Source organism: Panthera onca, chromosome A1 (genome assembly GCF_046562875.1).
Source record: "Panthera onca isolate mPanOnc1 chromosome A1, mPanOnc1 haplotype 2, whole genome shotgun sequence".
Taxonomy (NCBI): Eukaryota; Metazoa; Chordata; class Mammalia; order Carnivora; family Felidae; genus Panthera; species Panthera onca.
Window position 1 is genome coordinate 4035697 of NC_138339.1, and position 19467 is coordinate 4055163.

General features: G+C 51.5%; 1 protein-coding gene across 4 annotated transcripts in view; it reads left to right on the plus strand.

Moving 5' to 3' along the window:
• Positions 1–17129, plus strand: part of ICE1 (interactor of little elongation complex ELL subunit 1) — a 56834-nt gene extending 39705 nt beyond the window's left edge. The window contains exons 14-19 of one of the 4 annotated variants that reach the window (XM_078444234.2): positions 834–1002; positions 3602–3762; positions 6687–6877; positions 9138–9244; positions 14944–15042; positions 16078–16370. In XM_078444234.2, coding sequence (XP_078300360.2) covers positions 834–1002; positions 3602–3762; positions 6687–6877; positions 9138–9244; positions 14944–15042; positions 16078–16259 — 909 coding nt within the window. In that variant the 3' untranslated portion in view covers positions 16260–16370. Of the gene's footprint in view, positions 1–833; positions 1003–3601; positions 3763–6686; positions 6878–9137; positions 9245–9904; positions 11758–14943; positions 15043–16077 lie in introns of those variants that run through there. The other 3 variants (XM_078444233.2, XM_060634328.3, XM_060634329.3) reach the window with 3 other exon arrangements.
• The last annotated feature ends 2338 nt before the right edge of the window (positions 17130–19467 follow it).

Consider the following 19467-nt stretch of genomic DNA (forward strand, 5'->3'; position numbering starts at 1 on the left):
TTCAAAGCAGCAGATTTGTCTCCTGTGGTGGAGCCTTTCTTTTCCATGAATTGCACCATATACACACCCGAGAGTGAGCGTCTTTCACAAAGATAGCGCGGGGTTTCCCGTCCCTCCCTTGATGTACGTCACGCACGAAGCCCGACCATGTGCTGGCTTCCAGATGGGGGGAACAGAAATGGGAGCATCGTGTAGACCGACAGGTGGTTTAGTGGGGCCTTCACAGGGCTGTGTCTTCTGAGTACCCGTGTTGACACCTTGTGCGGATTCCTTCCGGTGCCCCTGCCGTGTTGCCTACCCGCACCTCTTCGCAGTGGAGTGGTAGAAACACGCACGTAGTTTTCCTGGGTCGCGTACTTTCAGAAAGCGCGAGAGCAGTGCGAGTGACTTCGGGAGGTTCGTTTGAAACGAACAAATGGATCAAATTATTTAACGCCCTTCTTCCAAAGCAAGACAAACGTTGCCCGGTGTTTTTAAGATCTAAAGGAGTTCAGAAAACAGGAACTGGAGTAGATCAGAGAGTTACTTCGGCGAAAAGCAAGGAAGTGGACTTTGGTGGGGAGGTAGCGGCTTCAGGGGCCCAGGCGTGCTCGGGCGCGGCCTGTGGCACCTGCAGGCAGCCCGCGGCCGCGGCCCCTGACCCCCGCTCCGCGTGGCTCACCGGGCCGAGCGAGGCGGGTTGTCCTCCGCAGTCACCGCTCTCCTCTGCTTGCTGCTCCGGGGCACGTTGTGTGGTCCCGACAGACAGACTTCATCTGTAAGTTGTAGCCGTTGTTTAGTAAGCAGACGAAATGTCGGCACACGTTGTGTTTTCTCTTTGTGTCTCGACCCAGCATCTAGCAGAGTGCTTGCTTCACTCCATCCTCTCAGAACTGAAGATTCAGAAGATCTCCCTGGAGCGCAGTTACATCCACGCCCTCTGCAGGGTGTACGTGGGCATATGCCGGCAACTGGGAGACTTGGAGCGAGCCCGCCTGTTTTGCTACAGCCTACTGAAGGAAGGTGCGTTCACACGGTGGTCGTTTTGTGTTGACATCTGTGTACTTTCCCCGCGACACTGGGTCTGTACTTGCAGCCGAGGGATCGCTGTGTATCTTTGCAAATACGCAGGACGTTGGTGCGTTTCCCCGAGGCCGTGAAGAGCCTTGGCCGGGTGAAGCCGTGCCTCGTTGCCTGGGGGGCAGTTTCCGTGGCTGGCCTGCTCGTAGCAGCACCTGTGTTCCTGCTTGTGCATAGAGTGTCGTCACGATGTGTGTCTGTCTGTTCCTAGTGTAGCCACTCAAGAGTCAGGTGTGGGCCACACGAGACGGGAGGATGGTTTTGTAAGGTGGGTGTCAAAGCGTGCTGCCGTGCCGCTGGCTGGAAGAGGCGGCGTCTGAAACGGAGCCGTAAAGCCCACAAGACGAGGACCAGAGACGTGGAACCCTAGGAGGGCTCCCCTGGGCCCCGTCGCCCCTCCGCTCCCTCTGTCCCCACGGACGGGTCGGCACAGAAGCCCCCTTCCTGATCACACGTCATCGGTGGCAATGTTTGTGAACGGTGACACAGCGCATAAATGTGATTTGACTGCAGCCCAGAAAGTCTGACCTGGATCGTGAAGATTTTTAACCTTTAATCTTTTAATCTTCCGGGGGGGGGGTTGGGGGGGTGTGTGCATCGGGTGACGGGACATGTCCGCCGCCTGCCGGGCTGCGAGTGAGACTGCTGTGTGTCGCCCTCTCCCTCGCCTTGTTTACTCTCTCAGGCCCTGCTTTCCTCAGCAGTGGTAACGGGGTGCGTGCCAGGCCTCGGGTTTGGGTGGTGGCCACAGCCCGACCCAGATGCGCACAAGCCAACGTGACCCCGGCTCATGCAGGGCATCGTCAGTGGTGGGCAGGAGAGAGGCGAGCTGCGTGCCCTCTGCTGAGCCCCCTCCGGGGTTCAGCCCGCTCCCCTCAGGCTCGTGGGCACAGGTTCCTCCCCTGGGAAGCTTTCCCTTTAGCTTTCTCGGGGCTCACGTGGTACCTCCCACACGGACTCCTGCGGTCTTTCTCCTGGCGTTTTCTGCATGGCCCTCACCCCCGCTTCCATCGTGTCTGAATCTGTTTGTCTTTCTCCTCCACTAGATTGCATGCTCCGTAAAGGAGGAACTTCGTCTTGTCCCCATTTATTCCGACTCCAGAGCAATGCACTGTCCACAGTCACGGAGTATCTGTTGAATGAGTGAACGAATAGTGCTGTGGAGGGAGGATTTGTGAGTGTCTGTGGGGTCAGAGAAGCTCTCCTTGTCAGAGTGACCTTTGAGCTTGAGGTGGCAAGATGCCAGGCAGTGTATCCAAGAAAAGCGAGGGAGAGAACGCCAGGCAGAGGAAGCGGCATGTGCAGAGGTCCTGGGGCAGGACCCAAGATTTCAGGAAGAACACATCAAGAGAGTGCAGGGAGTTCATGCTTTGGTCGTCTGCTCTTTCAACACGTTGCAGCGTTAGGTGAGATACAACAGGAAACGGGAGAGATGCGCTTCCTGCCAAACAGGGTAAAAGTCTGTGTTGGCTGGCTCAGCCACGTCGCAAAACACTGGCAGTTTCTTATAGAATTCAAATACTCACTTACCAAATGACCCAGGAATCCCACTCGTAGGTCCTTCCCTAACAGAAGTAGAGACATACGCTCACTGGACCGGCTCGCGGTTGTTCGTAGCGTCTCCATCTGCAGGGGCCTGTGGCTGGAAGCCCACATCCCTCAGCAGGTGAAGGAACGAGTGTGCTATATCAAGCAGTTGACCACTGTTTGGCCACGCAAAGCGAGGGACCACTGATGTGCGTGGCAACACGGGTGAACCGCAGAAACATTCTGTGGAGTCAGGGAGCCGGACGGAAAGGAGTGCGTGCCGTCCGAACCCGTTCGTACGTATTTGAGAAAAAGCAACTCATTGAAAGTGGCAGTAAGCGGATCAGAGTTGTCTGTGTCTGGGACTAAGTGACGCACTGGAAAGGGTCAGACCATGGGAATTTGGGGTGACGGAAATGTTCTTAAATTGATTGCGGTGGGGGCCACACAGATCCATTCATTCACCAAACCGTCTGCTTGAAAAGGGTGCATTTTGTTGTGTGTGAGCTGTACGTGGCTTAGGTTGATTAAACAAAGCCAGACGTGGGCAAGAGCATTCACGATAGAAGATCGTCCTCCGCAGTGTATAAAAACATCTCTCCAAGTCGAAAGCCTTTTATAAAAGTGTTGTACCGGTGAGTTCTGTCTTACAGATGCATAAAAACTGGCCTGAAATGACGCTTAAGAAACGGGAAGGTTCTAGGGTTGGAGAATCTGGAGAGAGCGGTTTGCCTTGGCTTCGTGTTTTGGATTCCGTGGCTCTTTTCATTGTTCAGTGGTGTATCTGAGCTGTCATGGTTAAAATGTAATTAAGGAAGGTTTACCAGAGCGAAGGGTTTGCGGGAGAAGGAAGCAGATTTTGAAATAACTGCGGCCGGGGCCTCTTCGGGCTCCCTCCCTTCACTGTACAGAGGCCTCGCGAGGCACAAGCACAGTTATTAAAATTTGTTCTTAGCTTGTAACTTATTCACTTGATCAGATGTAAAGGTTTATCGTCTGTCTGTCTTTCTCATAGATTTTCCGGAATCAGAAAAATTGACTTTGTTCATTGCAAACATGTGGCATGATATATTTATTTCCCAGTCGGTGATTAATAAAGCAATGCAGCTGGTTGCCAGGCAGCGTGCGAAAGGAGAGGTTCGGAACTGTCTGAGAGCATTCCTCAACTGGGAAAAGGTGAGGCTGGCTTTTACTTATTCTCATAACCGTGCTGCTCGTCTCGTAGATCTTACGTGAATGTACTCACTCGGGTCGTACTCGTTCACCAGCATTTCAGAGACATTCCTCTTTGTATGAGATCCTTTAAAATACCATTTTAGCCCAAGCTTATGCATTTAGTTCGGGAAATGTGCACGGGCCAGCTTGGGAAGAAGTGTAGACTTAACGTGTTGCGTTAATTTAACAAAAGTTTCTTCTGTCCACTGGTTTACGGCTGGTGAAGTCCACGTGTATGTGTGCAGGGCTCAGAGGGGCTGTCTGCAGTAGGCACTTGGAGAGGCAAAAAAAATGGTGAGGTGAAAAAGTTCAAGTCCTCGTTTTGAATTTTTTCAACCTGTACTCTCTTTTTCTTTTTGGTCGATGCGATTTCTCTTTATTTCAGTACTTTGTCCCTATGTGTTTATTTGGTATCTGAGTGCTAATATGGCATCTAGCTTGCATTCCTTTGTGTGTAGCTTCTATCGAATGAGAATCTCTGGATGTTGAATTGCCAGTGGGAAACTCGAAGAGATGTCGAATTCAGTGAGGGGTTGACTTTGGTTTGTTTTTAAATGACTGTGTATTAATATCCTCTTAATATTATCCTGGCCCATGCACGTAGTCGAATTTTATATGCCGTTTTGCTTTCCTTTTTGGTGCTTTTTGATATTAATATTCGTTAGACTTCTATTTTCTTATGGAAAGTACAGGAAAGGGCTACTGGTGGATACAAGTTAAGGAAATATTTAAAAGCAAGTCTGTTATCTGTTTGGCAACTTGTCTAGACAAAGCAGAGTGTAGTCCTGGGAGGCATCATCAGATTCCCATCAGTCACTGAGTCAGAAGGGCCCTTCCGTCTCCAGCCATTGACCGCGATGGCCACCATCACACCTCCACCCCCAGGTCCCCTGCGGGGCCACGTGCCCCTGCCTGGTCCCCCTGCTTGTGCACTGGAGCCTGCTCCTCTGGCCTGTTCGGGATGAAACCAGATACGGGTGATTTGATGATAAAAGACATTCTTTATGAAAAAAGCAGAATTTTAAGAAATGTGTTTGCCATATATCAAATAAAAATATCAAGTGCAAGGTATACAAAAACGAGTAATACTTGGGGGAAGAATGCCATTATAGTACAAGACTTGCAGATTTTCTCTCTCAGAGAGACAAAAAGCAGTAGACACACTGGAATTCATTAATATGTAAAGTAAACTTGAATGAAGAATATTAATTTTTCTGTTTGCCTATAGCACATGTGCAGACCCATCATGAATTTGGTTACGTGAAAACCTTAATTCTTAAAAAGTGAAGATTCCCGGGGCACCTGGCTGGCTCCGTAGGTTAAGCATCTGACTTCGGCTCAGGTCATGATCTCGCGGTCTGTGAGTTCCAGCCTCGCGTCGGGCTCTGTGCTGCCAGCTCGGAGCCTGGAGCCTGCTTCCGATTCTGTGTCTCCTTCTCTGTGCCCTCCCCCGCTCATCTTGAAAGTTGGCATATATGATCCTGGACAATTGGGGAATAAGGAACTCAAAAGTAAAGTCAGTGTTTCGCAGATCATTGAAAAGGAAAACCCTTCATACCAAGGATCTCTAGTTTTGGGAAAACTTACACTCACTAACATAGTTTGAGTGTTTTCATTATTAAACTGATAAAGTGGCTGATAATTATTTTAAAAATTAAAAATATGAGAAGCAATCTGAAAAAAAAAAGAATATAGCTTAAAAGGTATGAAGCAGTGAACAAAAAGAAAACACATAGAAGAAAAACACATTGCCTTTAAAAAATAGTAACAAAACAGATAGCTCTCAGGTCGGACTAATGAAAAAAGAGAAAAGGGAAAATATTGAAGATTTCAAAACGAGAAAGAAAATAGAACTACGGTCGTAGGATAAAGAGTGCGAGAAGACCACTAGCCACAACTATGGCGGCAGATTTGGAAGCCAAGGACGGTTTCTAACAAAGTAAACAGTATCAGATTTGGTTTTGGGGCAGAACACTTGAAGAGACAGTGTTGTCAGCTAACGTTTATAGAAGAGCTGGAAAAGTTGATGTAAAACATAAAAAGCATGTATAGGCTCCACCTGAATTTTGCTTCACCTTATAAAGAACTAAGTTACTCTAGTCTTTTGCAAGTATAAGAAAAGATTGAAAGCTTCCTATTTACCGTTGATAACAAAACCCAATAGAAAATAGGACGAGAAAGAAAAAGTTGTAAGTCCACTGTTAGGTATTTATCCAAGAAGTCGAATTAACGTCCACACGAAGACATGTGTGTTCACAGCAGCATTCTCACGCATCACCTGAGGCCGGAATAGCCCAGAAGCCTGTCAGTAGGTGAGTGGATAAGCACACTGGTCCGTCATGTAATGGAGAACTGTTCAGCAGCAAGGAGCGTTCAGACCGCCAATAGGTACAAGGACGTGGGTAAATATCAACAGATGTGCGTAGGTGTGAATGAAGCCAGGTCAAGGAGTCCAGTACTGGGTGACTAAATTTTATCAATTTCTGTAACAAGACTGATATCTAGGGTCAGGAAGATGTTAGAACTTAAAGGACTTTTTTGAAGTTAAAAAAAAATTTTTATTATAACTTTTTAATTGTTTGCTTTGAGGTAATGACAATTTGCATTTCTATCTGGATTGCAGCTGCTCTGTTTTCTACCTAACTGGATTCTGCATCCCGCCTGGAGCTTTTTTTGTGGCCTACCCACCACTGGTTTATAATCAGCTTAGGACAAGTATTATGACTAAGATAAACGTAGTTCCTTATTCAAATACAGCTTTCAAAAGGTGTCTTAAAATTAAATGATTATTCATGGGATGCTTGTTACACTCAAGATTACAAATGAAAGGTGCTGTATTTGAAAGTCTAAATTGTATTTTGTTTTTTTCTTTTTTCGTTTGCTAGAATGCTCCTGTGGATGTGGGTTTCATGGTTTCTAAGCTGCTTTTGACCATACAGCTGTGTCCAAAAACAGAATTCCAGTCCAGTGAAAAATTTGGTGAGGATTTGAGTGATAACACTTGGGAGTACATATTTGCCATTGACCTGCTGTGCTGCCACCAGAAATGGATTTGGACACATGATAACATTATAAGGTACGGCCGTTTCACTGACTCAGAGCTGGGGTGTTGGATTGGAAGGTAGTCTGTTGAATGGTTGCTGAATTTGGTTGGAGCAGATTTTGCTGTTGAAGGCAGCGGAAACATGTACAAATGACATCTTGATTTGGGTAAGAGTTGGCAAAACTACCCTTGAAGGACTCGTATTATCGTCACATCTCTGCTTTGTTTTTTTGTGGTGCCTGTGACTTCTTCCCGTAGATTGTTTTATTACCACCTCTGTCCCAAGGGGAAAGGAGTCTCCTGGAGGAGGGGTGTGGGCTCACTGGCACAAGCCGGCATGCAGAGCAGTGTCCACTGAGGGAAGTGCTCAGCCAGTAGCGTAGGATGAAGTGTGACGATGGCATCTTAACTTTCAAATACTTGGGAAAACCCACGCGAACAGGCAGAGTGAGAGCCCAGATTAGTGGCTCTCCTCACCTGGCCTTTCAGGAGAGAACGGAGTCCCAGGCGTCTGTTTTATGTAACGAATCTGCCTTTCTCTGGGCCTGGAGAATTCTGGCACTGGCAGCTTGCCATCTTTGGGAGACCGGGAGGTGGGGGAAAGGAGAAAATAGCTGCTCAAACAGTTCTTATTAGATCGTAATTGTCTGGGGACCTGACTTAGAAAGGCTAAGGGTTTGGGGGGTCTTTTGATTTTATTTAATTAATTAATTTATCTATTTGAGGTGATTTATTTTTGAGAGAGAGAGAGTGTGTGTGTGTGTGCGTGTGTGCGTGTGCGTGCATAGGGGGGTCGTGTGGGGGCGGGGAGGGCCCGAGGGAGGGGGAGAACCCCAAGCAGACTCTGCCCTGTCAGTGCAGAGCCCAATGCAGGGCTTGTTCCCACGAACCGTGAGATCATGACCCGAGCCAAAATCAAGAATTGGACACTTCAACCAACTGAGCCACCCAGGCGCCCCAGAAAGGCTGGTTTAAAGGAGTTTATGACACGAAAAAGGATTCACAAAGGATTGATAGTCCGTATCCTGGAGATACTTGAATGTATTCTGTGGGAAAGTGTACTCTCCTTTTTTTCTCCTTAACACTAGGGAAAGATTATACTCGTAAATGTGAAACAGTAGGAAATTGAACGATGGTACTTCTGTATAACGAGGTACGGCTGTATTAAAATACACAGCTACAAGCGGATGCTCGGGTAGTGACATGACGGCATCTCACAGTCCTTTGCTGACAAGTAAGGAAGTGACAGCCGTCTGCCCAGTGCTGTCAGGAAAGGCACGCGGACCTCCTGTGGGCCTCATCCCCTGGCTCTTGGTGGGAGCCCAGTGGGCAGGGTGACCGATGAGACCACTGGAAGTGATTCTCACCAGAGGTCCTTTGGCCAGTGCCCCCTGCTGGGCGTGAGGACAGGGTGTGGAAGGCCGGGATCTCTGCCTGAGCAACTCCAGTCCCGGAGCCCTAAGCGCTGTGGTCCCCCTCCCCAGGTTTTTACGTACGTGCACGTGGAGAAGCATGTGGAAAGAAAAATCCAGAATTAGTGGAGTAACATTCTCTGCAAATGTGCTATTTGGGGCACTTTTAAGTTACATTATTCTCCTGTGTGTTGTCACTCAGCTTTTCGAATACTACAAATGCTATGTAAGAAGGAAATCGGGTTTTGGAAGGAGAGAAAGCAAAGAGGATTGGCAGTGTTTCAGTCAGTAGAAAGTTTCGAAAACGTGGTTTTCTTGAGCTCTGTGCTCCTCCGAGGACATGCTAGGCTTCTAGGACACAGAGGCCACGCGCACGTCTGGAGGGTCCCAGTGAAAATCCGGACCCCCACCGCCGCCAGTTCTGGGACCTGGAGACCTCGTTCAGCTTCTCCACTCAAAGCCTTGTGAAAAGGGCGGAAACAGAATCAAGATGCAAACATAGCTATTTGTAGCCTCTTTGAAGCCAGTGTGGGCAGAGGCGCCCCGAATAGTTGGAGAGTGTGTGAGCCTCCCGTCACTGTTCTCATTTTAACCTAAAAAGTTACATCTTCAGAAATCCCTCTTCTCGGGCGCCTGGCTGGCTCACTTGGTAGAGTGTGTGCCTCATGATCTCAGGGTTGTGAGTTCGAGCCCCACGTTGGGCATGGAGCCTGTTTTTATAAATAAACAAATGAAATTTTTTTTAAGAAGTCCCTTTTCTTGACTGATTGTCTGTCTTTTATGGGCCAGTTTCAAGTTGTTGATATCTGAGCGGTGACACACATACGTTCTTTTCCTGCACATGTACATAAACACGCACGTGTGCTGTTACTGTTTTGTAGTAAAGAGCTGTGGCCCGTCATGGATAAGTGGATAAAATACCGAAAAGGACATGCAAACATTGCATATACTCCCGACATTATTATAGCATCAATTCTGAGGCTGATTGGTGAGTTGTCTGTTTTATTAAGCCTTTTCTTGTTATTGATTGTATCTTGGTAGGGGAATAAAGGTGTAATAATATACGTTGGGGGAAACTTGACCATAACGAGTGACTTTATTACCATCACAGTAGATATTTTCTCACTTACTCTCCTTACTCCTACTCTTACAAATTCTTGTTTTATCCCACTCTGCCAGAGATGAAGTTTTCGTGCCAGTATATTTTGTGTATGATTGAACGTGTGCTTCTCAGTTCGTACTGTTCGTAGCCGCACAGGCACACACTGCCCTATGCCAGCCGGGGCACAGAGTTGCTCTAAAGGACACTCTGGTCTCATTTGGTTCCTGAAAGTCGGCTGCCTCCCCGCCAGGCACCCGGGTTCTTTCCTGTTTGCCTCGGCAGGGTCACGTCCTGTGGTGCCGTGACTGGGAACCAACTTTGTTTTCCTCCAAGCTGATATGTAGGAATGAAAATCGTTGTTTAAACGTATTTTAAATGAGGCCTCTCAGATAAGGAGGACCTCAGTGGCTTTTTGGTTCTGCTCCTCCCTGTCTCCCACAGATTTTTATTTCTTAGTGTTAGTCATTTTTTCCTCTTTGCCTCATCTCTGATGAGGTGCTCTCTAAGCCCTGCGGGATTTACGTGATGACATCTGTTACCTTTCAGAAGGCTCTCCTTACTCGGAACTGACTTCTCTGTCTGCAGCATGTAGCATTGCCCCCCGACACACAACAAACAAGGTTCGTCTGATAACCTGCATTGTAGCCCCTCAGATCCTTGAAGGTACTTCCTGCGACTTTCAAGTATCTCTAGAGTTGAATTATTTAGAACTTCAAGACAGTACCGCTCAAAAGAAGGTTTGAGAGTATTATTTACTTTGTCTAAGTAAGTCTTCTACTTAGAGCTGTCTGTGGCTGCTTTTGTTACCGTCTCGGCAAGAAGGATTCCTGCTCTGTATCTGCTTCACATGCAAACCTAAGAACCTTGCGCTAAGTAAATGTGTAAAATGGTTCAAGACGGCAACCTGCTTTCAAGGAAGACTCTAATTTCACTGGAAAGGACAGAAAATACACTTGGAGTGAAGCGTGCGAGCCCGGAGTGATTGCCCGCGACTGTGGAGGAAGGGAGCCACCTGCAGAGATGAATAAGGCGTGGGTGGTGGAGGGGGCGAGCGGCTCCGTGGGCGCTGCCGCCACACGGGCCCTGCAGAGCCCCTCCCTGCAGGCCCCCGGGACAGTCCGCGACAGCAGGAAGCAGGAAGGACACGAGGGCCAGGGGACGGCAGACGGGCCGCGTGTGTGTCTGCACATTCTCCTTTCGGTAGCGTCTTCTCTTACAGATGTTCATAGTTTGAACTGATTTATTTTCAACCGAGAAACCTTCTTGAAGAAAAAATTAGGAAAAGATGTTAAGTCTATAAATACATATATCAACCTCCATAAAGTATCTTTGGATTTTGAAACGAACACGAAACTTTTTGAAGTCACGCTTACAAAACACTGTGTGATTTTTGCCACTGTTGTTGCAGGAGGTTGTCCATTTACACACTTGTGGTTGTGACGGGAGAGGAAGCGGGCGTGGGAGAGCGGAGGGCTGCGCTTCTGGTGGCTTCCGTGCGGTCCCCGTGCACCTGTGGTGGAGGGTCGGCCCCACACGTGCTTCGCCCCTGAGGCTGGCTCTCCGGAGTCCGTGCCTTCCACCTTTGGCCGGGCGTCCAGATTCCCTGAGAAGCTTCTTAAAGAATATGTGTACACTTACATAGTTCAGCCATATGTAATGAAGTTACATAAGCTAGGAGTAAACGATGACGCGTACTTAACAGCGTTACGGGAGGAGATGGTAATATATAAACACATGAGTGTGATTCAGAGGGTGGATAGCTAGGATGTGCTAAGGGTGAAAACAAGCGCAGGGTCGGGCCTGGAGGATTCTCCTTGGGTCTGCAGACACCCGGCGTAGCCGCCGCGGCGTCCCTGCCCGAGGCGGGTGTGGGGAGGGCCGGCGGGCAGAGGCCGGTGCCAGAGAGGGTGGCTCAGCTTGGCCAGCTCTGGCCGTCTGTGGGCGCTGAAGCCATGGCGCTGGGCGATGGGGGCGGGGGGTGGGGACAGAGACGGGTGAGGCCTGTTCTCTAGAGCTGCAGAGCTCTGAGAAGTTGTGTCCCGGCCGGATGTGCACGGACCCCCTGCACGGCTGTCCCATTTGGAGTCTGAGCCGTTTCCGAGAGGAAACTCCATTAGAGAACCTTCCTGCGGTTTCTGAAGCTGACGCTATAAAATTCGGCACACAACCTGGTGAGCCGTGATTTTCCTAATAGTGACACACTCATCATTCAAAGAATAGAGGAGTCGTCTTTATTTTTATTTCCAAACTGGCAAAATCCCAAATGAATTTTCACTCCATGGGAAACCCACGACGCTTTCTGTCAGAACAGCCGGGGGTCACCTAACGTTGGATGGGGGGATGAACAGTGCTGTCCGCAGGTGGTCCTACATGATTAGTAAGTGGGGTTTCTTCTGACGTGCTCGAGTGATAGCGTATTAGAGCCTTTTGGGGAGTGTTTGGGTTGTTCTAGATCAAGGGGGATGTGGAGAAGTGGTAGAACCTGCTTCAGTCTGCTCATTTCAGGGCAGCGGTGAGGCTAGGGAAGGTCAAGCCCTCGTCTGAGGTCTTGCTGAAGGTGGCCGAGCGGAGACAGAAGTCTGTCTGCTGCTGGACTCGGTCGAGTGCAAAGCCGTGTAGCGCCACCTTTGCCCCTAAGAGCTGAGGAACCCTCCGGGGCCCACCTGGTATTTAGCCTAGAAGCCAGGGGAGCACTGCCCACATCAGGCATTTGCAGGCCAGGCTGAAGTAGCCTCTGCTTGTCCATTTCCACCCAGCCTTTTGCCAGGCCTTTCTTTCACCCTTTCTTTGACGTCGCCTCAACTCCTGTTTTCCGTGGCCTGCCTGCACCTGCAGACTTGAGGGAACCCTGGGGGCTACTCGGTCACCTTCCCCGCAGGCCCCCAGCTGCCTCCCTCATGCTTCCCTGAGTGCTGGGGGTTGTTACCTTTGACAGCGAGGTGAACTCCGTGTTTCTTACCTGTGTTTTCACGGGGCCGAATCCCCTGGACTCAGGTTCCTTCTGGGGGGACCGTTTCTCCCGTCTGTAGGGCAGATTTGTCTCTCATCTTTGTTCTCGTGCATTAAGGTCTTTCCCCCAAGCCACCTACCTCCGACTCATGATTACTGATCATTTGATCCTTGAAAGTTCCATTAATTTAAAGAGCTTATAAAATCCAGTTCAGTAAGCACTTTTAATTTAAAGAAAAGGGGCCATTATATTATCTGGGAAGACATGCGCATCCTGGGCTGAGCGAGCCCGTGTCTGTGTTTGGCACACGCCCTTCCCCTGCTCAGCTGTCGTGTGTATGTTGAGCACCCCTAGTAGATTGTCTCAGAGGACAGATGGGGGCAGACAGCAGTTTGATCTAATTGGAAGCAGATAATTGAGTGATCACTGATGGAAATTCCTGATCTCTAAAGTACATTACTTTTCAACCTCGGTGAGAGATTTCCCGGGAATTATCCAGATGTCTGTAGTTTCATCCTGGATTCGAAATTTTCCAGGCATCCATCCATCAGTAGGAATTTATCGAGCTGTCTGTGACAGCATTTGGGCTGCACGCAGCCAGTACTGAGTTGGTTCCTGTAGGAAATGCTAAGTGATGAAGGTTCCTTCAGTGTCCTAGGTCTCGGTTTCTCCGTGTTCAAAATGGCAGCGAAGCTGGTGGCCTGGGTTCGTACATAGATACAGCGGAGGGTGTGTGTAGAGTTGAGAAAACGCAGACACAGAAGAGTGAGATTACAGGGCGATGTGCTAAAAACTCAGAAAAAGGACGTGGATAAAAGGGCACCCAAGTTCGTCCGGAATCCCCTTCCTGTGAGAGAGGAGGGGCGGAGACCACGAGGCCGCGCCTGGAGGGAGGGAACGGGGTTCCACCTCGAAGCAAGCCCACCTCCACGGACCGCGGAACACAGGAGGGATCCAGGTGGGCGGGGCTGGGCGCGTGGCATCATCGTGCTTCCTCCGCCTTCAGAGGGATGTGCCCCCCCCCCCCCCCCCCCCCCGTGAGGACCCCCAGGGCTTGTCACTGCAGGTCCTACTGACTGGGGGAGAGCTTCCGTTAGCACTTAAAGCCAGTGATGATAAACCGGTGTTAACATAAATGACATTCTCCGTGGAAAGTGGTTGCCAAACAAAACCGACCTCGAGGAGAAGGTTATCTTGGGGCAGATCCTCTTTTCTGCCAGGATCCGAGGGCCTGTCCGTGCTGTACCGGGTTCTTGCAGTGGGTTTTTTGGTTGAAGTGTGTAAAGAAAATCCAGCTTTGTACGGAGCTCCTGAGTGTTTTAATAGCCCTTTTAGATCATTGTGGATATGCTGGGACACCACGTAAAAATTCACAAGTGCCGACTCCCTAAACGGATGGAGTGGGGTCTGAACCGTCACCAGGGGGCCTTCCTGCCGCATCACCCGCTGGTCACGGGTCCTGAGGGCTCCAGGGCGACTTTATAAGGCGCGCTGCTCGCTCCCTCGGAAAATACTGATTTGCACAGATCTTCCAGCCGTCAACAACATCCAGAAAACAGACATTAATATCATCACTGATCTCATCAGAGAAGTCTTAAATTTTGAAGTTGTCAGGCGCAGGATGGCTGGTGGGTTTTTCCAAAATTCTAATTTGGCACAAGAGCGCACATTTTATCACTGACAGTAGTGATAAATTTCCTCGCTTTATTCGTTTTTGAGAACAGGTCTGTCTGGGTCCGAATAGCTGTAGGTTGTCAGTCATTCGGCAGAGAAATGTGGGCGTGTCTCGGAAGAGCACCGCCTCCCTCCGGGTTCAGGCAGCCCCCGCGGTGCGTTTCCCCGGCCCGAGCCTGGCCAGGCCCCCCCGTGTGCCGTGTGCCCCCCACACCCACAGCAGCTTACGGGCTGCTGGCCGCGGCAAGACTAACTGCTGGTGCTTCGGAGGGGGCATCGTTCCGTGAAAGTAGCTGTTTTCACCGGGAGCTCCTGGTGGCAGCAGTGGCCCCCTTGCAGCCGCTGCCGTGACCGGTGCCGCGGACCCAGTCGTCCGATCTGCGCTGGTGTTGAGCCTGGGTCTTATCTCAGCATCGGGAAGAGGCAGGTCGCCTCCTAGTCCGCGTTGTTCCGCTGTGAAAATCATTTGGACCCTGGGGACCGTGCAAACCACGCCCGCGCGCTCCCGGGCTGCGGCACGGCCAGGGCTGCGCCGCTCGGAAGGGTGCTGGTCCAGAACCTGGCTGCCGGCGCCGCGGCCTCGCCTGGGTCCTCCCGACCCAGCACAAGTCAGCCCTGTCGCGCGGAGCCTGCCAGACCACGCGCTCCGCTGAGCTCCCTCTCGGCTCCCTCGGGGGAGAAAGCCGCACGTGCGTGCCGCCCTCGTGTGACCGGAAGAAGGGACGGTTAGTCATCCTGGCCACCGTTGCCCCCGCCCCCCAGCGGGACAAGGGGTGCTTTAGGCGTCCCGATGCTTTCCTGTTCCGCCCGCTCTCGGGTGAGGACAGGGAGCCGTTTCGGCTTGAGGATCCTTCACCTTAATGTGCGGAACGGCAGAAGAGAGAAAACGTGAATTTTACATTCCCGGGAAGAGTTGTCATGTAACCAAAGACCGTTTACGTTTCGGTTTGTTTCCCCCCAGGTCGGTTGGGCCAGTTGGGCTTGAAGGAAGGGTTCCCGTCTGCTGTGAAAAGCATCAGCTCCGTCATCGGCATGTTTATTCAGCACGCCCAGGACGAAGGTAGGACCCGGGTCCGCTGAGACTGTTCTGAGTCCCTCGCGGCCCCTTTAAGCCTCTTGTGAGTTCCCACTGTGCGCCCTGCTCTGAGCACCTCTCGCTGCCGGGCGGCTGGGGGAGATGCGTGGTTTTCATGTTTTTAAATGTGTGTCTATTTTCGAGAGAAGGCATGCGCGTGAGGGGGGGGGGGGGGGGGCACAGAGAGCGGGAGAGAGACTCCCAGACAGGTTCCACGCACAGCCCAGAGCCCGCCACCGGGCTCGATCCCAAGATCCTGGGACCGTGACCTGAGCCGAAATCAAGAGTCAGACACACAACAGACTGAGTCACCCAGGCGCCACCCCCCCCCCCCCCCGCCCCCCACCGCCTTTTTAAAATGTTTATTTGAGGGGTGAGTAATTTTTAAAGCTATGTTTCAGAACTGACGTTTGAGCACATGTGGGTTTTATGTTGTGTTCTTTGAATTGTAGTTTTAACTGAAATTCAGCTAAATTAAATTTTCATTAAAGGACTTGTAAATAAACTTAAGCTAAATGAGAAAGAAGCCTGGCACACGTGGTCTGTGACCTCGCTGTAACCTACCTTCCTCTGCCTCTCTCAGGCACATGGGGGGGGGGGGGGGGCAGTGCGGCCCGGGGAGGGCTTTTCTTCTCCTCTCGTGTCTGTGTTCGTTTTCAGAGTAGCCCTTTTACACGCACTTGCAGTGGCTGTGTAATGCAATCACTTACCTGAGGGGTGCTCCGGGATCCACCTTCCATCGCGACATAAATGTGGAGCGTGATCCTTCCGGAGCCTCCTGCCCGGACACCCCGGCCGTGCCCTGGGTGCCGGCCTGCACACGGCTCTCTTGCCGTTGTGTTTCTTGCCACGTGTGGATGGGTCTTCATTAATTTTTTCACCGTGGGTTTCTTCTCTGATACTTTCCATTGCTGGCAGAAAGTGACCTGTGTTTGAAGAGTGTTTCCGCAGATTACGGCATTCAGATTCTGAATAACAGGCATTTTCTCGCGTGGCGACTGATAGGAAAATTCTTTGCAGATATACCGTGGGGCATACAGCTAGCAGCTGTGTACGCGCTTTGCGATCTGAGTCCCAGCAACCCAGCGGAGATCTCCCGCATCCTGGAAGCCTGGCGCAGAGAGACCTCTCACAGCGTTCCCTCCGCGGTGCTCAGCTGCCTGGAGGAAGTCAGCTGCCTGTGCGCCGAGGAGGTGGGCTAAGAAGCCGTGCGCCCCTGCGTCTAGAGAAGTGCCTTCGCGTGTCCGAGTCCGGACAGTTGAGTCAGCTCGCAGAGTCCCGACTGAGGCTTTGGAACGTCGTCGCAGAGGAGAGGATGTCCAGGCGCGCCCGTCACTGGCGAGGACACCGGAGCCAGCAGGGGCCGGGCCGCCCTCCCCCAAACCGCATACATTTCACTTAAGGCTGTTGTGATTCCATGACATGTGGGTTGTATTATTGTGTCTTGGTCAAACAACAAAAACTTGAACTTAGCCCTTTTTTGCTGCAGAAAGTGTCCTTTTAGTCGCTTTTTAAAATTGAGTGGCGTTTTATAATGAATTTAATATAAAAGCATTGATTTGGTTCCTGAGCTAATTTTGGACTTTGCGCCGGAATGGTTGACTAGGAAAAAATAAATCGGCCAAGAAGGAGCTAGAAGACTCTTCCGCGGTCTTAGCTGGAAACGGACTGTTCCATTGTTTCTCCAGGTGGGGGCGCCACGGGTGAGAGGGAACCCGGGGAGAGCCTTCGGGCCCCGTCGTAGCGCGTCTTCTTCCTGTCTCTGCAGTTCCTTAAAACCCTGTCACTCTAGGAGGACCGGGAGCGCCTCTGAGCAAAGGTCACTTGCAGGGTCGTGTCCGCGAGGTGTATCTAAACGATTCAGAGGCCAGCGCGGGTGGGTCTCTGTGTGTGCCGTGTACATATGGACAGTGCTATAATGTGTTTCACATTTGATGATATTCCACTTTCGGAATTGTAGTATTTGTACATAGAAGTTGGGTTTAATAACTCACCGTGGTTCCGATTTGTCTTATATTCATCATTTCTTAAAACTCTTGTATGTGTTTTTTATAATAAAAAATAAAAAGTAAGCCACGTGCGTGGTTGTTCTGATCCGCGAAGGGTGACCCTGGGTGTTATCACCACAGATGGAAAATTCTCCACTCTAACCAAGGGGAAGACGGCCGCTCCAAAACGGAAATACGCCACGTGCTGCTATCAAGCCGGTCTCGGTTCTCCGAGATGCTCTTGGCGTCACTGGATCCCGCGTAATTACGTGCTGATGGCCCCTCTCTGTTTACTTACGAATATTGCTGCCCTTTAAAAAATCACATCCGACAACTCTTTTGTCACTCCTGCCTCGTGTTTTTAAAACAGTTATAACAAACATAATTGACGTTTATGAATAACTCTGCGCTGCCCTTTGGAAGCTTTTTGTTGGCGGGTTGTTCTTTCTACCAGTATTTACTGAGCATGGGCTCCGTGCTGGGGCCTCCCTGGGAGGAGCTGGGGAGCGGACAGCCCGGGCTGTGTTCTCAAAGACCTGTGAGCTGCCGGGAGAGAAAAACCCGGCCCCCCAGTGAATCAGCCGTCTGAAATTGGAGCAGGTGTAGTGAGGTCAACGTGGAGGTTTGCGCCGGAACAGCAGGGGAGACTCTGTCTGCAGCGGTCCCTCTGAGGCCGTGGCCGGCAAGCTGGGAGCTGGGCGGAGGGAGCGAGCCTTGAAAGGAGACGAGTGACCCTCCCGGGCAGGCGGCTGGCTCTGAGAGGGAAGAACCCGCTGCGTGCAGGAAGGAGGCCGCTGTGGAAGGGAGCGCGTGCTGTTTGTTCAGTCAGTCACACAGGCAAGGGCCCAGGGCCCGTCGCCGGCACCCGGGGGCCCCGGGCGCGTTCGTGCTTAGAGGGAGGTTTGACCGAGGTGTCCCACGAAGTCACCTTCCACTGTGGCAAATGATGGGAGGAGGGCAAGAGGGAAGCAGAGACCTGTCGGGAAGTCGGGGGAGAGCACGGGGCGGCAGTGCAGGGGGCGAAGGGTGGGATGGTTTCAAGTCCCCCTTGGAAGTAAGGTCACTGCTGAACTATGCATTGCGGGAGGGGCAGGTCGGAATCGGGATCCCCGGGTCACAGAGTCGGGCACCGGGACTGAGGACAGGTGCAGAGGCTGGTGGTTGGAATCACGAGTCCTAGGTGTGCGTCTGGGATGTGGGGACCACGAGACATGGCAGTGGAGGGGGCAGCCTTTACGGGCAGAAGTCTGGGGGTGGATGAGATCGGGCAGAAGTTGGGGAGTCGACGGTGTAGGGAGGCCGTTTGAAGCTGTGTGTGTGATCACGGGGAAGGAGAACTTGCCAGCTTCGGTACCTCCTGACATTTGGGGCTGTGTGGGCCGGGGACAGTGGGGTGGCCCCTTGGCGGCTGTCTCCTGGCCAAGGCTAAGAAGGCAGGGAGGCAGGCAGGTGGCCGTCTCTCTGTGCTGGAGCCGCGAGGTCAGGTGAGGTGATGCATTTTGCCCCCCGCAAGTGGCGGGGACTCCCTGATCCTTTCCCGAAGGAGAGGGCGTTAAGGGAGGGAGAAGAGTGGGTCCGCGGACAGGCTTGTGGGAGAATCTGCCTGGTAAATGGACTGGTCATAGGCTTCAGAACGGCTTTTGGACCTCGGTAGGTGTCATTGGTGGAGAATGTTGGCCTCCAGGCAGAACACCGTTGCAGGTTTTATCACTTAGGGGAAACGAATAAACAACAAAGGGAATGTGCAGTTGAACCTGGGGTTGGATGGGGCGTTAGGCTAGAGCGGGGTCCTGTGCACCCAGGAACCACACAGGGTCTGGGCAGCCCAAGCCGGGCCCCACACAGCTTAGGATTACAGCCCGGGGCAGGCCAGGCCACACACTCTGGGCTGGGCCCCCTAACGCTAAGGGCACAGGATGAGGAGCTGTCCCTGGGACAGTGGCGGTGAGCAGGGGCGGTGAGCCGTGTGGCCGTGATCGTCACTCACTGCCGAGCCCTGTCTGCAGGGACTTTGCTCAGGAAGTCCCCACTCTTCGTTCCGAAAATCAGCCCGCATGCGGCCCTTCAGGCTGCCATTTTCCACCCTGATGGCTCTCGGTCACTGCTTGCTTCGTTTTTCAAGACATGTGGTGGCGTAACTCACAGACTGAACTTCTGCAAGAATTAGGAGCCTGGATTAATTTGGGAATGGGAAGAATTGCACCGTGGCCATTAGAGGGCGCTGCAGCCTCGCCCGTGAGCAACTCCCGCCGGGCCACAGAGGGCACCTGCCTGGGATGTCTGATGAGGACAGTGCACAGTCACAGAGCCTCTCACCCCGGGACACCTGGTTCCCGAGTGAGATTCCCCTGCCTCGGCCCATTCTCCCCAGCAGCAAATGGGGAGAATGTTTGGAAAGGGTCACACGAAAGCTCAGCGGTAC